We start from the raw sequence: 20,742 nt of genomic DNA, 5'->3' as shown, positions 1-20,742 counted from the left end.
ATGCGATGCTTTGCGACTGGTGTTTGTCGAATCCTTGATGACGTCGAAAAGCAGCCTGTGTACATCGGAGCAGACTTCTGAGCTGTTGCGGCTTAATCATGGGGAGACTTGGATTTATGTCCAAGTCTGTTTCGGGAACTATGGTCGTCGGATTAGATGCGGCAGAATCCGAGAGGGCAAACGCATTACTGGTCTCCAGAATTTCCTCGATGTAGGCGATCGTTGTGCCCTTGTTGATAGGTTTGTACTCCTGGCTGAAGTTTGTCAGCAGCAATGTAGTTTTTCCTCCGTGCCGTCGAGCGGTCGCTCTTGCGATGCAAATTTCACGGTCTAGCAATTGACGTTGGTCACCCTCGATTACGCCTTCTACGTCGGCAGGTGTTTTGGTGCCGACGGAAATTACAATGCTAGAGATCGGGGCGGGATGCTGAATTGATGTTCAAGCACGCTTAAGGCGTGGTGACTACGAAAACTCTCCGGAGGTATCGCACGATCTTCCGACAGCGTTATCGACTGCACAATCAGAATCATAATCAGCTTGTTCATGACATTCGCATTACAGACCCAGCCGACCATGCAATGCTCCAAAAAGACTTACATTCATTAGAAACCGGGTGTTCCACCTCTCTAATGAAACTTAACATCTCCAAATGTAAAGTTATGCAGGTATCCCGTAAACACTCTAAGAAGAATCACCCGTACTTTTTAAACTCGACAGCCCTATCCACCGTTGAATCGTATCGTTATCTCGGTATCACTATAAATAGCAAGTTGATCAGGTCTAACCATATAACAAAATTGGCTACCGACACTAATAAATCACTTGGTTACGTCAGACGTACCCTTGCGCTGTGCCCCTCATCCACAAGAAAACTAGCTTATGAAGCTTTTATTCGAAGTAAACTTGAATACGCCTCAGCTATTTGGAGCCCGCACCAAACTTACTTAATTAATATGTTAGAATAAATACAAAATCGTGCCGCTAGATTCATCACTTCCAGGTACAGCCGTGAAGAAAATGTCAGTGTGATTAAATCATCTCTAGGACTCGAACCATTGGTATTGCCTCGGAAAATTGCGAAACTGTGCCTTTTCTAGCGACTTTATTATAACTTCCCCGAACTGCATGGAAGGCTTCGAATCCCACCAACCCGTACATCTCGTCGGCTTTTTAACTCTTGCAGCATCCAGCGCTTGCATGGTTCAACATTTACCTTTAATCAATCGTTTTTGCCTAGCGCCATTATAGAGTGGAACAATTTACCAGATACAGTTGTCAATGAGCGCAACCCCATTATCTTCAAGCAGCTGCTTACTTATCACCTTAAACCCTAACCTCATAATGACCGTACTGTGCCTTCATTCTTTTGCGATTGCCGTCTCACATTGTGACTGTTCTGCTGATTTGCTTTTGCATTCTATTCAGTGTGCCTCTTGGCTTTTATTGCTGTTGTTGTTTGTTGGTTTTAATGCGAATGCACGGGCTGAGTCTTGTAAGAAATTGTAACCATATCTTTGTTTCTATCCTTATCTTCTGTAACCCCCCTTATGTAATACCCCGACAGGGGTCCTTAAGGAAAAATAAATGATAATGATGATGATGACAAAATGGGAATAATTACAACATATGTATATACAGAAGATCGTCCCGTAGTTAGAAACTGAAATGGGACCTCCTGTGCAGGATGACTAGAATTAATAATACGAAGAACAATGGCAACATGTAAAATTTACGAATAGAGGTTTTAGGAGACAAGGCATAAATGAACAGAAAAGCAGCATATGAACGCATTAAACAATAACAAGGCTTCGACTTAGTCAACAAAAAGGTGAAACTACAAAAATAGCTTAAGAAGAAAGAAAGTAAAAAATATATATGCGCGAGAGAAATAGAGAAACAAAGTGAAAGTTAATAACACAACTCGTACTATACTCAAATGAGAAAGTCAGGGGAAGCTAAAAGAAAATGCTGAAGTTCTGTACGAAATCTGTCTGCTTTGAATAATTTTAAAGGAAATGGAACTGTGTTCCACAGAGATAAAGCTGAAACGTCTAATGACTACTTACCATAATTGGTGCGAACTAAGAGTAAGATTAATTTAAAATTTTCTGGAAATCTAGTATTATCTATATTAGTAAGGGAGGTCTTTGGTATGATGGTATATGATTGGAATATCACTGTTTAATGCCCTAAAATAAATATGGCCAGGTTATATTTAACAAGGTCCACCACACTCGAAATATTATTTGCATGTAACAGCTGAGTTACGCTAATGCTACGAGGTGAAAATGTTATTAGTCGAATAGCTCGATTGTGAATGACTTGCAACGAAGTCAGACGACTGTTATAAGTATTTCCCCATGATTCAATGTTATATTTGATATGAGAATGAACAAAAGCATAATAAAGCGACGTGAGAGTAGAAAATGGTAAATATGGTCGTGCTTTGATTAAAACGAGTATTCCGTATGCCATTTTCTTTTTAACATTAGCTATGTGAAGGGGAAATTTAAGATGGCGGTCAAATTCCACACCTAAATAGGTGCAATGATCAACTGCAATGATTAGGCGATTGTTGATGGAGATAGACTCAAGGAGCTCAGACGAACGCTGATGTGAGGCAAAGACGACAAAATTGGTCTTAGTATGGTTAATCTGTTCCTTGTTAAGTTCACACCATGTGAAAATTTTACGAGATCTTCATTGAGCTCACCTGTTAGCGTTGATATACAATTGTTAGAGGTAAATATAATAGTATCATCAGCGTACAGAATACACTTCAATGAGGAGAGGCAACTGGGCTGATCATCACTATAAATTAGGAAAAGTACAGGACCTTCTTTAGCGTAGTACCCAGAAATACTAACGACTTGTTTTCTATCTTGTAAGTAACTACGGATTAGAAGCAAAGGTGGACCAGTTATTCCGATAGCTTCAAGTTCAGCACAATAATTGTATGATTAATTGTGTCGAAGGCCTTCGATAGGTCAACGAATATCGAGGCTGCAAATTTACCTTCATCAATTGCTTTTTTGAGATAATCAGTAAGATATATAAGTGCCAGATTAGTTGAAAAGCCAGACCGAAAGCCAGTCTTAAAAGGAGGAATAATACTAAATTTGTTTAATTGTTTTGTTAGACGCTTTTCGATAAGTTTTTCAATAACTTTATTAAAAATGGAAGAACGCAAATGCGTCTATATTGCCGTGCAAGCGTGCTGTCACCTTTTTTGAAAACGGGAATGATTCGACCACGTTTGAGTTGACGTGGAAAAAAACCGGTATTGAAAATCATGTTAAGGATAGCCGAGAGGACGTTAGCGATATGTTGCGCGATCATTTTAATATGGTAAGCGTTATTATCATCTAGAACAGCACTAGTGGATTTAAGGGTTCTAATCAAAAAAATTACTTGATCAGATGTTCTTGGAAAAAGGAAATACGAATGACGTAAGCATTTAAAGGACATGTTACAGCATGAATCAGAATCAGAGATGTTATTCAAGAAAGCATCGCAAAAGCCATTTGCAATATCAAACGTAATAATGTATTCCAGGTCATTGTGAATAATTCTCGAAATGACTTTCTGAGAGTTACGGTTTAAAAAGCTGTTAACTATTTCCCACTTTTTCCTAGTGTTATTACCACATTCTATAATTCTTTGTTCGTTATAAATCCTCTTCACACTTCTAAGCTGTGCAGAAAGGGAGTTAGAAATTTTTTTTGTGACGGGCAAGTAGTTTATTATTGAAAGGTTGCTTCTTGGTTTTTTATACAAATTTTCACGAGACCGCATTGCTTTCAGAAGGCTATCTGTAAGCCATGGATTTTGGGGCAATGATGCCTTTTTTTCTGCATTTTATTTTGTGAGAGTGGGAGTTGAAGTGCGATGAAAAAGTGGTTAAAACTGCCAAAAAAATTTTTGAGGTTCATTGTATGACATAACTTCTGACCCTTCAGTTTTAGTTACGCTGGCAACGAACACCTCTTTGTCAAGTACAACTCTGTAGAATGACGTGTTAGATAACGCTGAGTGATTGCGCAGGCGTAGAACGATAGGATAGTGATCGGTCATATTGGTGGTAACAATGCCAGCCTCAGGTGAATCTTTCAAGTTCGATAATGCGTGATCAATTAAGGAGCCATCAGCAATGCTAGGACAAGCAGTATGGAGAGAAATTAAACATTCATATGCAATACTATGGAAGATGCTTGAATAACTAGATGAATTAGATAAATTGGTTTATATGAGGTTAATGTTGATATCGCACATGATTGTTGCATTACAATTAGCGCGTGATATTTTTTCCATGGTTTGATCATGCGCACTACAGGAGTGAGTAACTAAAGAAGAAGGTGAGCGATAAATGCAGCCAAACACAAAGTTCTTGTTGCCTATACGGAAGACGGGCGAATCAAATTCAACGAACACAGATTCACAGTTAGTAATATTCAACTCCAAATCAGGCCGTCGTTTATATGGAATCTTAAATGAGACAAATATAGCTGAACCACCATAATTACTCGTCTCTCTGAGAATACTCAGAAGTGTATGAGTTAAAGCAGAATAGGTCCTTGTCATGATTACTAGGCCAGGTTTAAGACACACGTATTAATGAAAAGGTGTTAAGTGCCGAAAAAAGATTCTCAAAATCATCAAAATGCTTGCGGAGCCATCTAGCATTGCATTAAATAATTGAATGGTAGTCGCGCTACATGAACTTATTCGGCGCAGATGTTGACAGGTTAGAATCCATGGTGAAAGATAATGACATTTAAGAGTCAGAATACAGGCAGTTAGTTGAAAACAGAAAGGTGTCACTCATCAGCAATGCGACAAACACGGCTTTCATTTGTCTTTCTTGCTTTAATCTGAATATAATCCGTCCATAGGTGCTTCCACCTGTTGGCTGTTTTTAGCACCAGTGCTTTGGAAAGAGTGTTTTATTTTGTGGTGTCAAGTGGTCATTAACAAATATGGGAAAGTTGTCATATTTGCCGATGTCATTCAGGCAGAGCCTTGCCTTTCGTGCCTTGCTGATAAACTCATTCTTTTTCGTTCGAGAACAGAATCTAGTAATTAAGTTTTTCTTGCCCTTATCTTTAGTAGCGACTCGATGAACAACATCGATATCAGCGGAAGTCACGGGACAACCAATTTTCCTGCTTACTGTCTCCAAAACTGCAACACAGTCCTCGCCTTGAGTACATGGGATACCCCTGATTTCGATGTTGTTAATGCGAGAGTGCTGGTCGAGCTCGGAGACCCTGCAGGAAAGTAAACGGCTTTCCGATTTGAGGGCCAAGTTGCTTTAAGTCGATGATTGTGCCGTGTTGGTTCACGAAGTCCATGCCGAGAATGACGTCTCGCGAACACTGTTGGGTGATAACGAAGGTGGCAGGGTAAGTCCGGTCATTAACGGTAATTCTTCCTGTGCAGATTCCAGTCGACGTGATGAGGTGTCCTCCAGCGGTCCCAATTTGAGGGCCTTCCCATGCAGTCTTTACTTCCTTCAACTGGGCTGCGATGGGTCCACTCATGACGGAGTAATCGGCTCCTGTGTCCACTAAGGTGGTGACTGCGTGGTCGTCGAGAAGCACGTCGAGGTCCGTGGTTCTTGTCTTGCGTTACAGTTAGGCCTTGGTGTCGGATCACGGCTGTGGCTGGTACATGGCGTCGTCACGGCGTCTTTCGTCGGCGTATTCTTTGCTTCGAGACTTCGTCGGGACTGCGGCGTGTCGTTATGTTGTCGAGGTAGTTTCTTCGGCGTCTTCGTGGGCGGCGGAGGATCTTCCTCAGTTCGATGAACAGCAACCGCACCTCCATCGGTTGCTGCTTTTAGTTGTCCGTATATCGGCTCGCATACCGGCCCCGGGCTGGGCCAGTTTATGGTCGGCGCTGCGGCGACAAGTAGCGGCCCGGTGACGGCGAACGGGATGGTCGCCGATGGCTCCACTGACTGGTAGCGAGGTAGTCTGATATCCTGAGGTCGTTCGCCAATCTGTGGTGGCGGCGCATTAACGGCGAAACCTCACAGTCCCATCTCCTGGTAAGGGCATCGGCGGTACGCATGGCCGGCTTCTCCGCAGTGATAGCAGAGTGGCCGGTGGTCGATGGCTCGCAAAATGCCCGTTTTCCTCGCGTAGGTGAGCTGGACGACGGGTGGGCATGCTGGCGGCGGCGGCGGCGGACGACGGAATGGCGGCGTTGCAGGGCCCTTTCGCGGTTGCAGAGGGGACCTTGACGGCATGCGACGGCGGCGTATGTCATCGCTTTTGGCTGGGGCTGCGGTAATTGTGGTTGCAACTCAGCAACTCCAAGCGATCGGTGCACCTCTTCTTTCACGATGTCGGCGATCGAGACCACTTCAGGCTGCGACGAAGGCAATACCTTGCGCTGTTCTTCGCGCACAATAGCCCTGATGGTCTCGTGCAGATCGTCCGTGGCCAGTGATTGAATTCCTACGTAGTTGGTAGAGTTCGTACGGCGGTTGAATTGCCGGTTCGACAGTCCGAGTGTCTTCTCGATGCTGATGGCCTCGCGAAGGAACTCTTCTACTGTTTTCGGTGAGCTTCGTATCATTGCGCCGAAAAGTTCTTCCTTAACACCACGCATGAGTAGGTGGACTTTCTTCTCCGCGGGCATATCCGGGTCGGCGTGGTCGAACAGACGGCTCATTTCTTCCGTAAATATGGCAACGTTCTCGTTAGATAGCTGCACTCGGGCGTCCAGCATAGCTTCGGCCCTTTCCTTGAGCACGACGCTCGTAAAGGCGCCCAGGAAGTCGCTACGGAACAGGTCGCATGTTTTCATGGTCAACCCCCGGTTCTCAATCCACGTTCTGGCGGCGTTTTCTAAGGCGAAATATACATGCCGCAGCTTGTCGTCGGAATCCCAGTTATTGATAGTCGCGACTCGTTCGTAGGTCTCCAGCCAGGATTCCGGTTCTTCAGTAGCTGTGTCACGGATCTCCTCCGGAGAACACTCTGGCCGAAAGAATGGACTAGGCGACAGGCGTACCCACACAGATGCACATTTAATACAACCCACGCGACAAGAACAGCAGCACACAAACCTAACAAAACTAACACACACGGTACAAAAACTATCAGTACACACGAACCGGTAACACTGCCACTAACGTTCTATTGGGAGTGGTTGGCGTTCGTGCTCACGTCTGGTTCGGTGCGTATGTGGCGTGGTGTGGGTCCCGCAGCCGGCGTCGGAGTGGCGTTCGACGTTCGAGGACTGGCGTCGCTGGAGGCGTCGTTGGTTGCGTCGTACACGCTCGCGGTCCAAGCGCCCGTGGAGGTGTGGCCGATGATGTTGGCGTTGGGGCACCACCCGGAAGAGTGGTGACAGCGGTAGAGACACCCCTGGCCGTAGCAGGTGGTGGCGTCCTCCGTGGACTCCCCGGAACGGGCTCAGGAACGGCAGGAAGTCTGCGGTGCAAAGCCGTAGAACACGAGCACGCCGAAGCAGTAGCCGGCGTCGCTCCCTTCCGGTCGAACCGTCCCTCACCCGCCGAGTCTCCGCTGCTTTCTTCTCGCCCTGTGCCTCGCCCTTCCTCGCTCTTTTATAGCCTTCTTGTTAGTCCACGTAATCCTTCTCTTCGTCTTCTTCTCTTCTGCACCAATCGTCGCTTTCCGTCTCACCGGATACTTCTCCACCAATCATCTCTTGTCACCTCACTGGAAACTTCCTCTTTATCTTCTTTCGTATTCTGTTAATCCACGTCATTCTTAACGCCATCCTCGTCGTCTTCTTGAAACCTTTCTTCGTCTACCATTTTATTTCATCTTCCCTCTTATTAGTGACAAGGGCCCCCTCTCTCATAAGTTTTTTCCCTGAAAAACTGCTCAAGTCGTCCTCCTCTTCAGGCCATCCAGCCAGCCGACTATCTTCTGTGGCGATTCTGGCCCCAGCACACCACACAGCACAACGCAGACGACCAGCACACACCAAAAGCACACCACTAAAACATCACTACCGTTGTCCATACGGTGTTCTAAACATGTTAATGTCCACAGCTTAACTGCGATTTCAAAACAATGCAATTGTCCTCACGGTGTCCTTAATAAACATGTTAATGTCCACAACGCACTCCTTTGTATAATCACGCAACAACCACAAAAACACCAACAACACGATACATCCCTGAGATACATAGCACAGCAGCAACAACAAGATACCTCCCAGAGATACCTAGAGCTGCTCAGTTGGCTCGACTCATGAAGTCCGCTCTAACGTTATCTCTGCCTTTAATATATTCCACCTGAAATGCGTATTCTTGTAAGGACAAACTGGACTTACTGGACTCCTTACTCTGCTTGTCCTTGCTATGCTTTCCTTTGCTTCTGTGCTTATCCTTGTGGTTTTTCTCCTTGCTTTGTTGCTTTCCTTTACTTTGCATATCCTTGTTGTCTTTCTCCTTGCTGCTCTTTTCCTTGCTGTGCCTCTTGGAGCCCCGCTCATTGCTCGACTTCGGCTTATTGCCTTTGTCCGCCTTCTCCTTGCTTCCTTTGCTCACCTTCTCCTTGCTGGACTTAGCCTTGCCAGCCTTATCTTTGTTTCTCGATCTCGAGCTGCCTCCCTTAAAGGAGCCTTTCTTGGCCTTCTTGGATTTGCGCTTGCCTCCCCCTTCCTCTTTGGTGCTCTTGCTGCTCTTGCTGCTTTTGCTTCTTAGCCAGGGACAGAAACCCTTCTTTTTCTTCTTCTCTTTACTATCCTTGACTTTGCTTTTCTTGCCTTTGCTCGTACTCTTCTTGTTTTCGGACTTGTCTTTGCTCGTGCGCTTCTTGTCTTTGGACTTGTCTTTGCTCGTGCGCTTCTTGTCTTTGGACTTCTTCTCCTTACCCTCTTTCTTTCTTTCCAAACACTGCGTTGCTCTGCCTGTCGCTTGAGCTCTTGTCTCCACTGCCGACGAGAAAGTGACTGCCCCATCACTCGCCTGAGTTGTCGTGGACTTTTCCTCTTTTGGTTTTTCTTCAACGTCGAGCATCCTCCACTCGGGATCGGGGTCCTCGACACTTCTTGCACCCGTAATGTTTCCCACGATGAGATCGTAGATGGGTTGCTCTACGCATTTTCCACTACCTGCCCAGTATAATATGGCGTGGACACTAGAATCCTGGCTTCAGGAAGGTACCCTACTGTGCTATCTGCGAGAGTGAGGGTCGACGTTTGCCCTGTAAGCTCCTCGTCCTTCACCAGGCTTCTCCCAACCAAAGGTGTGTTGGCTCCGCTGTCTCTAAGCACCAATACAGGATGGTCCCCTATTTGCCCAACCACCACCGGCATTGCTGCTTTTGACTTGGGTGCTCCACTCACAACCTCATTTCCCAGCGGAGTTTGTTCTCCTTCTCGCGGTGGAACTTCAGGTGGTGTGACAGGTTCTGCCCGAGAGCCGACAACGCATGCAGCCTGGACTTGCCCCAGAGCTATCCGCTCGAATTGTAGCGGATACGCGTCCAAATCATCTCTTTTGTCATCAAAAGGAGCCATCAACTTTCTTTGACAAACGCTAGCCGGCCTAGGAGATTCGGTACCCGCAAAGCAACGCTGATTATCGTCCATGACCCCCTCATATCCTCCTGCGATATGCGCCTGTTTCCACAAAAGGAACTGCTTCTCACGTTCTATCCTTCTTTTCTCCTGCTCTTCTGACTCGCGAGCTCTTCTAGCCTCTCGCTCTTCTGCCTCGCGAGTACTTCTAGCCTCTCGCTCTTCTGCTTCGCGAGCGTCTGCGCGTGCTTGCGCCCTTTCCTCTCTCTGCCTCTTTGCTTCTTCTTTCTTCTCGTCCCAGAGACGCATCGCCTCTTCCTTGCTTAGCCCTAGCTTGAGCGCCAGTTCCAGCGTTTTTGCCAAATCCATACTTTCAGCCGTCGAGAGATCGGAAAGATCCGAGACAAAGCAAAAAGAAACAAGGAAATGAATCCTGGCAGGCTCGCCACTTGTCTTTGTCACGGATCTCCTCCGGAGAACACTCTGGCCGAAAGAATGGACTAGGCGACAGGCGTACCCACACAGATGCACATTTAATACAACCCACGCGACAAGAACAGCAGCACACAAACCTAACAAAACTAACACACACGGTACAAAAACTATCAGTACACACGAACCGGTAACACTGCCACTAACGTTCTATTGAGAGTGGTTGGCGTTCGTGCTCACGTCTGGTTCGGTGCGTATGTGGCGTGGTGTGGGTCCCGTAGCCGGCGTTGGAGTGGCGTTCGACATTCGAGGACTGGCGTCGCTGGAGGCGTCGTTGGTTGCGTCGTACACGCTCCCGGTCCAAGCGCCCGTGGAGGTGTGGCCGATGATGTTGGCTTTGGGGCACCACCCGGAAGAGTGGTCACAGCGGTAGAGACACCCCTGGCCGTAGCAGGTGGTGGCGTCCTCCGTGGACTCCCCGGAACGGGCTCAGGAACGGCAGGAAGTCTGCGGTGCAAAGCCGTAGAACACGAGCACGCCGAAGCAGTAGCCGGCGTCGCTCTCTTCCGGTCGAACCGTCCCTCACCCGCCGAGTCTCCGCTGCTTTCTTCTCCCCCTGTGTCTCGCCCTTCCTCGCCCTTTTATAGCCTTCTTGTTAGTCCACGTAATCCTTCTCTTCGTCTTCTTCTCTTCTCCACCAATCGTCGCTTTCCATCTCACCGGATACTTCTCCACCAATCATCTCTTGTCACCTCACTGGAAACTTCTTCTTTATCTTCTTTCGTCTTCGGTTAATCCACGTCATTCTTAACGCCATCCTCGTCGTCTTCTCGAAACCTTTCTTCGTCTACCATTTTATTTCATCTTCCCTCTTATATGTGACAAGCTGCTCCATGGAAGGTGGGTGGGTCCCGAGGTTGTTGCACGATAACGGGGGACGCTGGGTCAGCCATTGGGGTTGTCTTGGCCACAATCTTCTTTGTCGTCTCTCGTAGAAATCTGTGCTTTGGGGGCAGTCCTTGCAGTCTGTGGCTAGCGCGCAGGTCTTCGGGGACGTTGGTTTTGTCCTCGCGATTCGGGCTTTGATCGCGGCTTTGCGTGGGCGTTCGGTACATGAACGCACTAGCACCTCCACCAGATGTCACGTGGTAGTGACGGTGAAGAAAGCAGTGAAACTGGGAAAGACGACACTAGCGTTCTATAGGGAACACTTGTACTCTCGAATACAGGCTACACTCAAAGAATGGCGACAGCGGCGAACCAAGTCGGCGATCGTCGAAAATCTGACCAACGGGTCAAGCGCGTCGGCTTTTATACATAAGTCTTCGAATTTTCCAGAGTAATCACTGCGACCCGCGTGGCTTACACATAAAGTTCTACATTATTCCCGCCACGCACACATGCGATCAGACTACACAAGGTTCGGTCACAGACAGTGGATGGAAGCATCGATTACATTCCAGAAACTTCCGATACATACAGGTGCGTCCTGCGCTGTGCGAAAACATTTGTTAGGCGGTGAAACGCGTCACCCTATAAAGACAAACAAGTACATGTGTCAATATTATGGATCGGTGTATGAACTGAAAACCAAGAATTATAATAATAATATAATAATATTTGGGGTTTTACGTGCCAAAACCACTTTCTGATTATGAGGCACGCCGTAGTGGAGGACTCCGGCAATTTTGACCACCTGGGGTTCTTTAACGTGCACCTAAATCTAAGCACACGGGTGTTTTCGCATTTCGCCCCCATCGAAATGCGGCCGCCGTGGCCGGGATTCGATCCCGCGACCTCGTGCTCAGCAGCCCAACACCATAGCCACTGAGCAACCACGGCGGGTAAAGCAAGAATTATCGTGCACGCGCAACCCAATGCATCTCCGATACGCCTACGTCGGCGCGAATCGTTACAGAACGTATGCGATAGCCACCAGCAACTTTTCAGGGACATATCGATGGCATGGCTTAAGCCAGCGATCACTGCGGTTGGTAAACGAGCATGATACACATAAGCTTTGCGCTTCGCATTACCTGTTTTGTAGGAACAGAAGGCAGACATAGAATCGCCATTTATTAAACACATGACTGCGTTGGTGTCGCGGCTACCATCGTCGAGCCTATATGCATGATGGCGCTAAACCAGTCTCTTCTGCCAAATCGCAGCTCTATGGGTATTTTCCGCTACATCCTGTAAAGCAGTAATATACACAAGGGAACATATAACAAGAATTCGATGGCTGTTACCGAAGACGAAGTTCTCTAAAACCTAGCAGGGCGCCGTAGAGGACAAGGCCGACATGACCAAATAAAAAAAAACTGTTTTTAAATAATTTCCGGCTTTTAAAATTTCGATTGTCTAGAGTAGACAATCGGCCCAACTATAGCAAAAGAAAAAAGGGGGAAAAATGCAGCACCTTTCTGGGAGTTAACTTCCTAGGAAATGCGTAGCATTATATTGCAGTCGGCGTGGTGTGGAATGCGTTATGCGTGGTAGTGTTGTCTGAGGGTTGTGCTGGTGTAGCATGCGCTGTTTATTAAAATTGACACAGTGATGGGGGGTTGCCGCACCGCGGGACGGCACGCGCATAGGTCGGCGCTATGAAAGGCGATGAAGCGCGTGAGCTGCATGTTCTTCTTCTGGCCCGCCATTAAAGAAAAGCGTCTATTTTGCAAGACTCCCTCTTCAATCTACGTTACATTTTTCTGGTGGAGGTCGAACACCACCTATGCGCCCAGTACAAAGTCAGGTCGAGCTGACTCCAGTTCACGTAGGGATAAGCTGTCGACTTCAAGGACTGCCGCCTGAGCACGAGCCTCTGGCCAATCAAGTCAGAAGGGTGAATACATCGCTTCCATCTTCTTCCTTGACCGCGCCGACCGAGGTCGTCCACAACCAGCCGCGAATCCCCACGTCCTTTCATGGGTACACCTTCGAGGATGTAGAGGTCTGGCTCGATCACTTTGAGGTTCTCGCAGAATTCAACGGCTGGACTCCAGAGCGCAAGCTACGCAACGCCTACTTTGCCCTCGACGACTATGCGCGGACCTGGTTTGAGAACCGTGAGGTGACCCTGTCGACATGGAACGAATTCCGACTGCAGCTAATCCGCACGTACGCCAGCCTCGATCGCAAGGAGCGAGCTGAATCTGCAATTCAGGCGAGGGTACAGCGACCGAACGAAAGCGTCGCAATATTTGTCGAAGATATGTGCCGACTTTTCTGACACGCGGATCCATCCATGCCGGAAGAAAAGAAGCTCAGGAACTTGATGCGCGGCGTGAAGCAAGAGTTATTCGGTGGCCAAATGCGCAACCCCCCAAGGACCGTTGCAGGGTTTCTCCCAGAAGCCACATCCATGGAAAAGGCACTGCAGCAGCGAACAAGGCAGTACAACTGTGACGTGTCCAACCTATCGCGTGACCCTCTCGCTGTGCCATTGGACAATACCGACGCCTTGCGGGAGCTGATTAGGCTTCTTGTGCGAAAAGGGCTTCAATAGCTTCAGGTGGCTCCGGTATCGGTACGGCGACTCGCTCTGGCTGAGGTTGTCCGGGAGGAAATCGGGCAGGCAGTCCAAGTCCCAGAGCGACGTGAGACACCACAGCTGCAGGTACGGCAGCCACAGCCTCGCATGTCGTATGCGGAAGCTGCGCGAAGTTCGTTTTCCCCGGCTTTTTACGATGTGCGCGACGTCCCAGACTTGCATGGCGTGCGCGCCGTTGAACAAGCAACTGACTACTTCAGGCCTCGCCGCACGCCATTCATGGCTGAAACACGATCACCCAGCAAGAGCGATGTATGGCGCACTGCAGACCGGAGGCCCTTGTGTTTTTATTGCGGTGAAGCCGATCACATCTACAGGGCCTGTCCTTACCGCCGATCTGGGCTCCGCGGATTCTCACTAAATGCGCCTTGCTCACGCAATGGTGAACGCCCCCTCGAGATTGAAGCCTACCTCGGGGACGCCAGAAGCTCGTTTGGCCCACGATTCCGTGACCCCGGCCACCGTCACCTACCGGTACAGGTCTTCCAGCCCCGTCTTCACGCCGAGCGCAACAAGGCGTCGCTCACCCAGCCCTGCCTCCCGGGAAAACTGAGTCCAGCGGCATGCTGAGGTGAGGTCGCTGACTTTGCGAACGCTCAAGATCCTCCATTACGATGACCGCGAAATGACGTAATTGAGACGCAGAGAAAGCGGTGTAGTTCGGTGTCAGTATCTTGCGAGGTACCAGTTACCATAGATGACCACGAAGTCACGGCGCTAATCGACACGGGTGCGGACACGTCTGTTATGAGCCAGAATCTCGCGCGCACACTGAACAACGTTTCGACGCAATGAACCGGAACTCAAGTTCGTATTGCAAGAGGGCACCTCATAACTCCAATGGGCCGGTGCACGGCACCAGTAAACATTCGGGGCTTCACGTACATCGGCGACTTCGTAATTCTTCCTGAATGTTCGAAGGACCTTATACGCGGCATGGATTTCCTTCAGGCGAACGCTGCCATCATCGACCTGCAAGAGTCCAGAGTTAGCTTCGCTCCTACGCAAGCCATAGCGAACAGTAATGACAACGGCAGTGACATCGCGCTACTCGTAGCTGACGATCACGTCACGTTGCCACCCAAGAGGAGCGTGCGTACCTTTGTCCGATGCGACATGGAAGACGACGCCGAAGCAACTGCTGAGGCCAACATCCCTCTGCTTCTTGAGCGCGACATTTGCATAGCCAGAGGGTTTCTTCAGGTGCGAAACAAATGTTCAGTCGTTTTCCTAACAAACTTTAGCAACGAGTACTGGCATGGAACGCGAGGAACGACAATCGCATTTCTTCGCGAAATCATTGATGTCTCTGACATTGCCACATTAGAAATCGCATCGTCTCAGCAATCCGAGTTGCCCAGCCTAAAAGAGCGGGTTCACGTTAACGCTGCTCCGCTAGGCCATCAGAAAAACCATCTACTGAGTCGTGTATGAATTTGCGGACTGTTTTTCAATGTTGTCCAAAGTACGGCACACGTCCATCACAAAGCACCGCATTATTACGGACGAGTCTGCACGTCCTGTTCGTCAGCATCCTTACATAGTGTCTCCAGCGGAAAGGGAATCGATCAAGCATCAGGTGAAAGAGATGCTTCAAGACGACGTGATCCAGCCGTCCACAAGCCCGTGAACCTCCCCTGCAGTGTTAGTCAGAAAGAAAGATAACACACTACGGTTCTGTGTATATTACAGGAAATTGAACAGTGTCACCAAGTGCTATGTTTATCCATTGCCCCGCATCCACGACGCATTACATCGTCTACAACATGCCAAGATTATTTTTCGTTGGACCTTAAATCAGGGTATTGGCAAATCGAAGTTGACGAACAGGATCGTAAAAAAGCGTTTGTGACACCTGACTGGCTTTATGAGTTCAAAGTTCTCCCCTTCGGTCTCTGTTCCGCACCTACCATATTTCAGCGGATGATGGATACCGTGCTTGCTGAACTCAAATGCCAAACCTGCCTCGTATACTTGGACGACGTCGTCATATTCTCAAGCACGTTTGACACACATCTCGCACGACTTGAGAGTATCCTCGCTGCGATCCGTACTGCCGGCCTCACCATCAATCCTGAAAAGTGCTACTCCGGGTTCCAAGAGCTGAAATTTCTTGGCCGTGTCGTTGGTCCTAAAGGCGTCCGACCAGACCCCGACAAGTTAGCTGCCGTCGCCGTGTTTTCGCCACCCACAGACAAGAAGGCTGTCCAACGCTTCCTTGGTTTGCGCGCATATAATAGGTGCTTTGTCGAGGGATTCTCGAGAATTACTGAGCCTTTTACACGGCTTACACGCGACGATGTGCCTTTCACTTGGATGGACGAGCAGCAGCAGTCGTTCAATGAATTACGCCAGCGTTCGCAAGCGGCTCCGATACTTGCTCATTTCGACGAAGACGCTGACACTGAAATCCATACTGACGCCAGTAATACGGGTCTCGGTGCAGTTCTTGTGCAGTGGCAAGCTGGTGCGGAACGCCCCATTGCTTATGCAAGCCGCATTCTCAACAAGGCTGAAAAGAACTGCTCAACCACTGAAAAATAATGCTTAGCGGTTGTGTGGGCCATTACTAAATTCTGACCGTACTCGTACGGTAGACCCTTTAAGGCTGTCAGCGATCACAACGCCCTGTGCTGGCTTGCCAACCTCAAGGATCCTTCAGGAAGACTACCCCGTTGGAGCCTGCGCTTACAAGAGTACGACATAACAGTTGTCTACCGATCTGGGAGAAGGCATAGCAACGCTGACTGTTTGTCACGTGCACCACTCCCTACGACGTCATCGGACCTTGACCATGACTTGCCATTTGTCGGCGTTATTGACGTCATAAAGATGGCTGAGCACCAGTGCGCTGACCCTCAGCTGGTGCGGTTGATCGAGCACCTTCAAGGAGTTGCAGGTGTTTCATCCCACTCTCTTGTGCGCGGCTTATCATCGTACCGCTTGCACAACAGCGTCCTTTACAGGAAAAACTGCGGAAGCGGTCCCAATACGTACCTCCTTGTCGTGCCGTCGGCACTGCGCCAAGACATTTTGCAAGCCTGATATAATGAGCCATGCGCCGGACAGCTGGTATTTGCTAAAACATTAGCAAGAATACGACAGAGGTATTACTGGTCCCGGCTTTATTCTTCTGTGAAACGGTACGTGAAGACCTGCCGTGATTGTCAGCGCAGCAAGAAACCACCAGTTAAACCAGCTGGCTTTCTCCACCCTGTGGACCCTCCTGAAGCACCGTTCCAACAAATAGGAATGGGTCTACTTGGGCCATTTCCAGTGACCTCTTCGCGCAACAAACGGATAGTCGTTGCAACCGACTTCTTTACCCGGTACGCCGAAACGGAAGCTATTCCGCAAGCAAACTCGTATGAAGTGGCCAAGTTGTTTGTACGCCACATCTTGCTGCGACATGGTGCACCGTCTGTTCTCATCACCGACCGCGGTGCAGCATTTACAGCCGAACTTATGCAGGCCGTTCTCCAGCTGACGCATTGCTCTCACTGCAAGAGCACTGCGTATCACCCTCAAACCAATGGATTAACTGAACGTCTGAACAGAACGCTGGCTGATATGCTCTCCCTGTACATCGACGTAGAGCACAAGACGTGGGACGAGATTTTACCCTATGTAACCTTCGCGTATAACACTGCTGTTCAGGAGACTACACAGTTTACGCCGTTCGAACTTGTATACGGGCGACATGTCACGTCAACGCTTGACGCCATGCTACCTCTGGTTGATAATAGCCCGACCAGCGAATAAACGGAAGAGTTCGTACAAAGAGCCGAAGAAGCATGCCAGCTTACTGGGCATCGTATCCGGAGCCAACAGCCATACCGACACCCTTCGCTACAACCAGGGTCCAGGCGACGTAAATTACAATACCGGTGACTTCGTGTGGGTATGGACGCCCAACCGTCGCCTTGGACTCTCGGAAAAGTTGCTCCGCCGGTATTTTTGTCCATACAAGGTTATACGCCGCCTCTGTGACGTGACCTACGAAGTCGTCCCCTGCAATTCTGACCCCGGTTCGCTCCGTCGTCGTCCTCGCGCTGAAGCTGTTCATGTAGTGCGCATGAAACCCGACTATGCGCTTACGTGAACGCCGAGATGTACATGAGGAGCTCCATTTCTTGCCGCTGAAAGAACTTTTTCACGCGACCGAGAAGGTCGCTTTTCGCATGGGGAGCAATTGACACAATGATGTGGGGCTCCCGCACCGCGGGACGGCGCGCGCATAGGTCGGCGCCATGAAAGACGACGAATCGCGTGAGCTGCACGTTCTTTTATGGCCCGCCATTAAACAGAAGCGTCTATTTTGCAAGACTCCGTCTTCAATCTACGTTACAATGTGTTAGTGATGAATACGATCAGAGACATGCACATATCTACATTCCCTAACATATACATACCGCACCACACCGACCGCTCACCTTTGTTTACTGTCTCTTTTCCCCGTCGACATTTTCATTGCGCATAACTTCTCCGTAAGGCGGGCTCGTCCTTCATGTTGCCGTTCCATTTTCCGTCCCCGTCTTTCCTTGATCTGTTGCAGTTGTTCCTCTCACGGAGTGGTACTTTGTTAAGGCGACCTATATTGGCCGATGTTTCCCATACAGATAACAATTTATTCCATAGCAGAGTGGTACCCATGCTGTTACACTCATGGCGTGTGGTTCTTAATAACTCATTGCTTCTAAAACACAGCTTAGAATTACTGGGGGAATGTCGCATTGTAACCGCATTCGTGTAATTGCCAGGATGATTGTAGGCTCAAAGACAACCGTAGGTATCGCACAGGGTGGTCTGTCCCCTTCTCCTGCAAGCAGTAGCTCCGGCCTTGCCAAGTTTAGTACATACTATAGTACATCTCACAGAACCATCTCCAACGGAGAAGACGTCACGTTTACAGTGTAGACCGCGGAAGCACGACAGCAAGTTTCAGCAACCATAGCACTGAGGCACACCTTGCATACAACACGGAGCGTCTGCGCATGTCCTCCGATTTTGCGCGCGCTGGCAGGTTGTGCCACTGCTGTCCGATTTGGCGCGATTTCCAGCAAGAAAGCGCAATGCTGTGCGCGTGCCCTACTCCCACGAGACGACCTCCTTACCCGTGGACTGTGGCGGATGCTGATGGGGCCCTAGAAGGCACACTGCGCAGCATCTCAACGCGCTCATCGCGCCTCTTCTCACGTATTATGGAATCAACTAATAGTTTCACTGCAATGTTTTGGAAGGCAGTGCTTGAGCTCTGATTTGTCCTTTCCTCGAACATTTTGCCGTGTGAAGGGTCTAGTTCATTTGTGCCTTTATTTTATTCTGTACCTTACTATATGTTTATCCAATCATGTTGTAGTATCTTTAGTCCATACTCTGTTTTGTTTATTATTAGAGTTTTTGAAGCAAATAATGCGTGCACTCGCACAACATTCATTGCCTGAGAAAGTCTAGATTATGGTAAAAGGCAGAGTTTGATTGCTACCTGCCTCTACTTTTTTACCGCGAAACTGTATATGGCTAGCTGATTTGTGCGTTCGTCCATCTGTCGCCTGTACGCCGAAAACTCCACCGCCGCCACCTCATGCGTATGCCCAAAAAAAAAGAGAAAGAGAATCGCGTGATTGGTCGCGCCCCTAGTGACGTCGTTGCTCTCCGTCGCAGCCGACTGCGCGCGCGCAGCAGGTTCTCTCCAGCTCCGAAACGAGAAGGCCACGCGTCATAGGTACTCCTGATGGGCATGCAGCTTTCGATCAGCACCACCGCGATCAGAACCGGGAACGAGCTCGTCTTCGCCGTGCCTACGCTGCACTTCTGGCACAACAAGAACTGGCTCCTGCAGCCGAGCGCAGGCAGTAACTGCGTACCAAGCCTCCGGAAGCGTACCAAGCCGTCGTTTAATGAACCGTCGGGAGTAACCCAGTGATAAACACCGGGGCCGCATGTATCAGCTTCGTTGGATAGCCATCTCTACATAGTGTTCGGGCTGTGATTTTTTTTTAAACAAATTGTTTTAGCTTCCGTTGCTGGCGACTTTCAAGAGACCTTGAGCCAAAATCTAGAGCATTTATCCGGGCATTCAATTCGAGAATGGGGTGAGAACGAAATTGAACATCCGGGCATCGTTGCGAGAGCAAAAGGAGATCGTCCGGGCTACTGGTCGAAACTTAAGAAAACCTAGCCCCCAACCCCTTGTACAGGACCGCAAAAAACACTCAAGTTACTAGCCAAACAAATGACAAAAAATATTGTTTGCGATCTTCTTCAAATGTTTGCTCACAATATCACTCAAGCTGCAGCTTCTCGTACGCTGAATTTAAAATTGTCGTTTCCAATAGCGACTTTCAAAAGGCAGATACAGAGCACCATACACTTGATTGCCATCTTTTGGCGCTGAGAAAGGGCTCGCTGTGCGCTTTTCAACGCCAGCAGTCCGTGAGTTCCACGGCTCAGATTTTGCGTCGCCTGCTTCGAGAGATGGCGCCACGCTGCGTAGCATAGCCCGGAGCGTTCAAAGCGCCGCGGATGGTTGTGAGGTGGTTGTTAGTAATCGTCGTAATCACTCCAACCAACCTGCTTTGCCGGTAGCCATTTCTCGCTTACACCTATTCTCGATTACGGGAGCGCCAGCATTTTTTTCTTGTTCCTTTGCATTTTGCGTTGCGGGAATTCAGCAGTTCATTTGACCATCTTGCCTTTTAAATGCGACTCAGTAGTCTAGTGTATTGTTGTGTAGTGTGCTAATTTCTCGCTTTTTTCCGAGTGTACTTCTGTCTTTAGTTTCAATTTCAATTTGTATTAAAGTTAAGTGCTATTGCGTTGTGCGAATAATGATTTTGTTGCGTTTATGCTTTTTTGCCCTTGTTGAATAATGCGTCGTTTACGTTAGTGTAACTGAAGTTTCCCCTTTATTCAAAGACTTCTAGAATATATGTAAGGTCTTCATACACAAATATGTTTAAAATACATAAATAACATAAACGTTCCCAAAGGAGACACGGGGAAAAGCGAGTAGTATTCTTCTGTTCGGGATAATAAACATTTGATTCATTAAAACTTATGCTTATGGCAATGTCTGCTTGGGTGGCATCTACATGTACTTGTAAACACGTAAATAACTGCATAATTTATAATTGCAGATTACGCCCACAATTCCTCGCTCTATCGAGCCTTAAGGAGCGGCACACAGCCGACAATTACATGTGGACTCATGGAGTAAACTCAAGAATATCGTTTATTCCAGAATAAAAATTCC

The 20,742-nt window shown here is 48.4% G+C and overlaps 1 protein-coding gene across 1 annotated transcript; it reads right to left on the bottom strand.

The window, feature by feature from the left end:
- Nucleotides 1–7,018: 7,018 nt before the first annotated feature.
- On the bottom strand, nucleotides 7,019–10,769 carry LOC142584688 (uncharacterized). Its single transcript, XM_075694877.1, has one exon. The coding sequence runs from the start codon at nucleotides 9,000–9,002 to the stop codon at nucleotides 8,217–8,219; it is 786 nt and encodes a 261-aa protein (XP_075550992.1). The 5' UTR covers nucleotides 9,003–10,769; the 3' UTR covers nucleotides 7,019–8,216.
- Between the last annotated feature and the right edge of the window lie 9,973 nt (nucleotides 10,770–20,742).

This window comes from Dermacentor variabilis, chromosome 6 (genome assembly GCF_050947875.1).
Source record: "Dermacentor variabilis isolate Ectoservices chromosome 6, ASM5094787v1, whole genome shotgun sequence".
Lineage (NCBI taxonomy): Eukaryota > Metazoa > Arthropoda > Arachnida > Ixodida > Ixodidae > Dermacentor > Dermacentor variabilis.
This window is presented reverse-complemented; position numbering and strand designations above follow the sequence as displayed.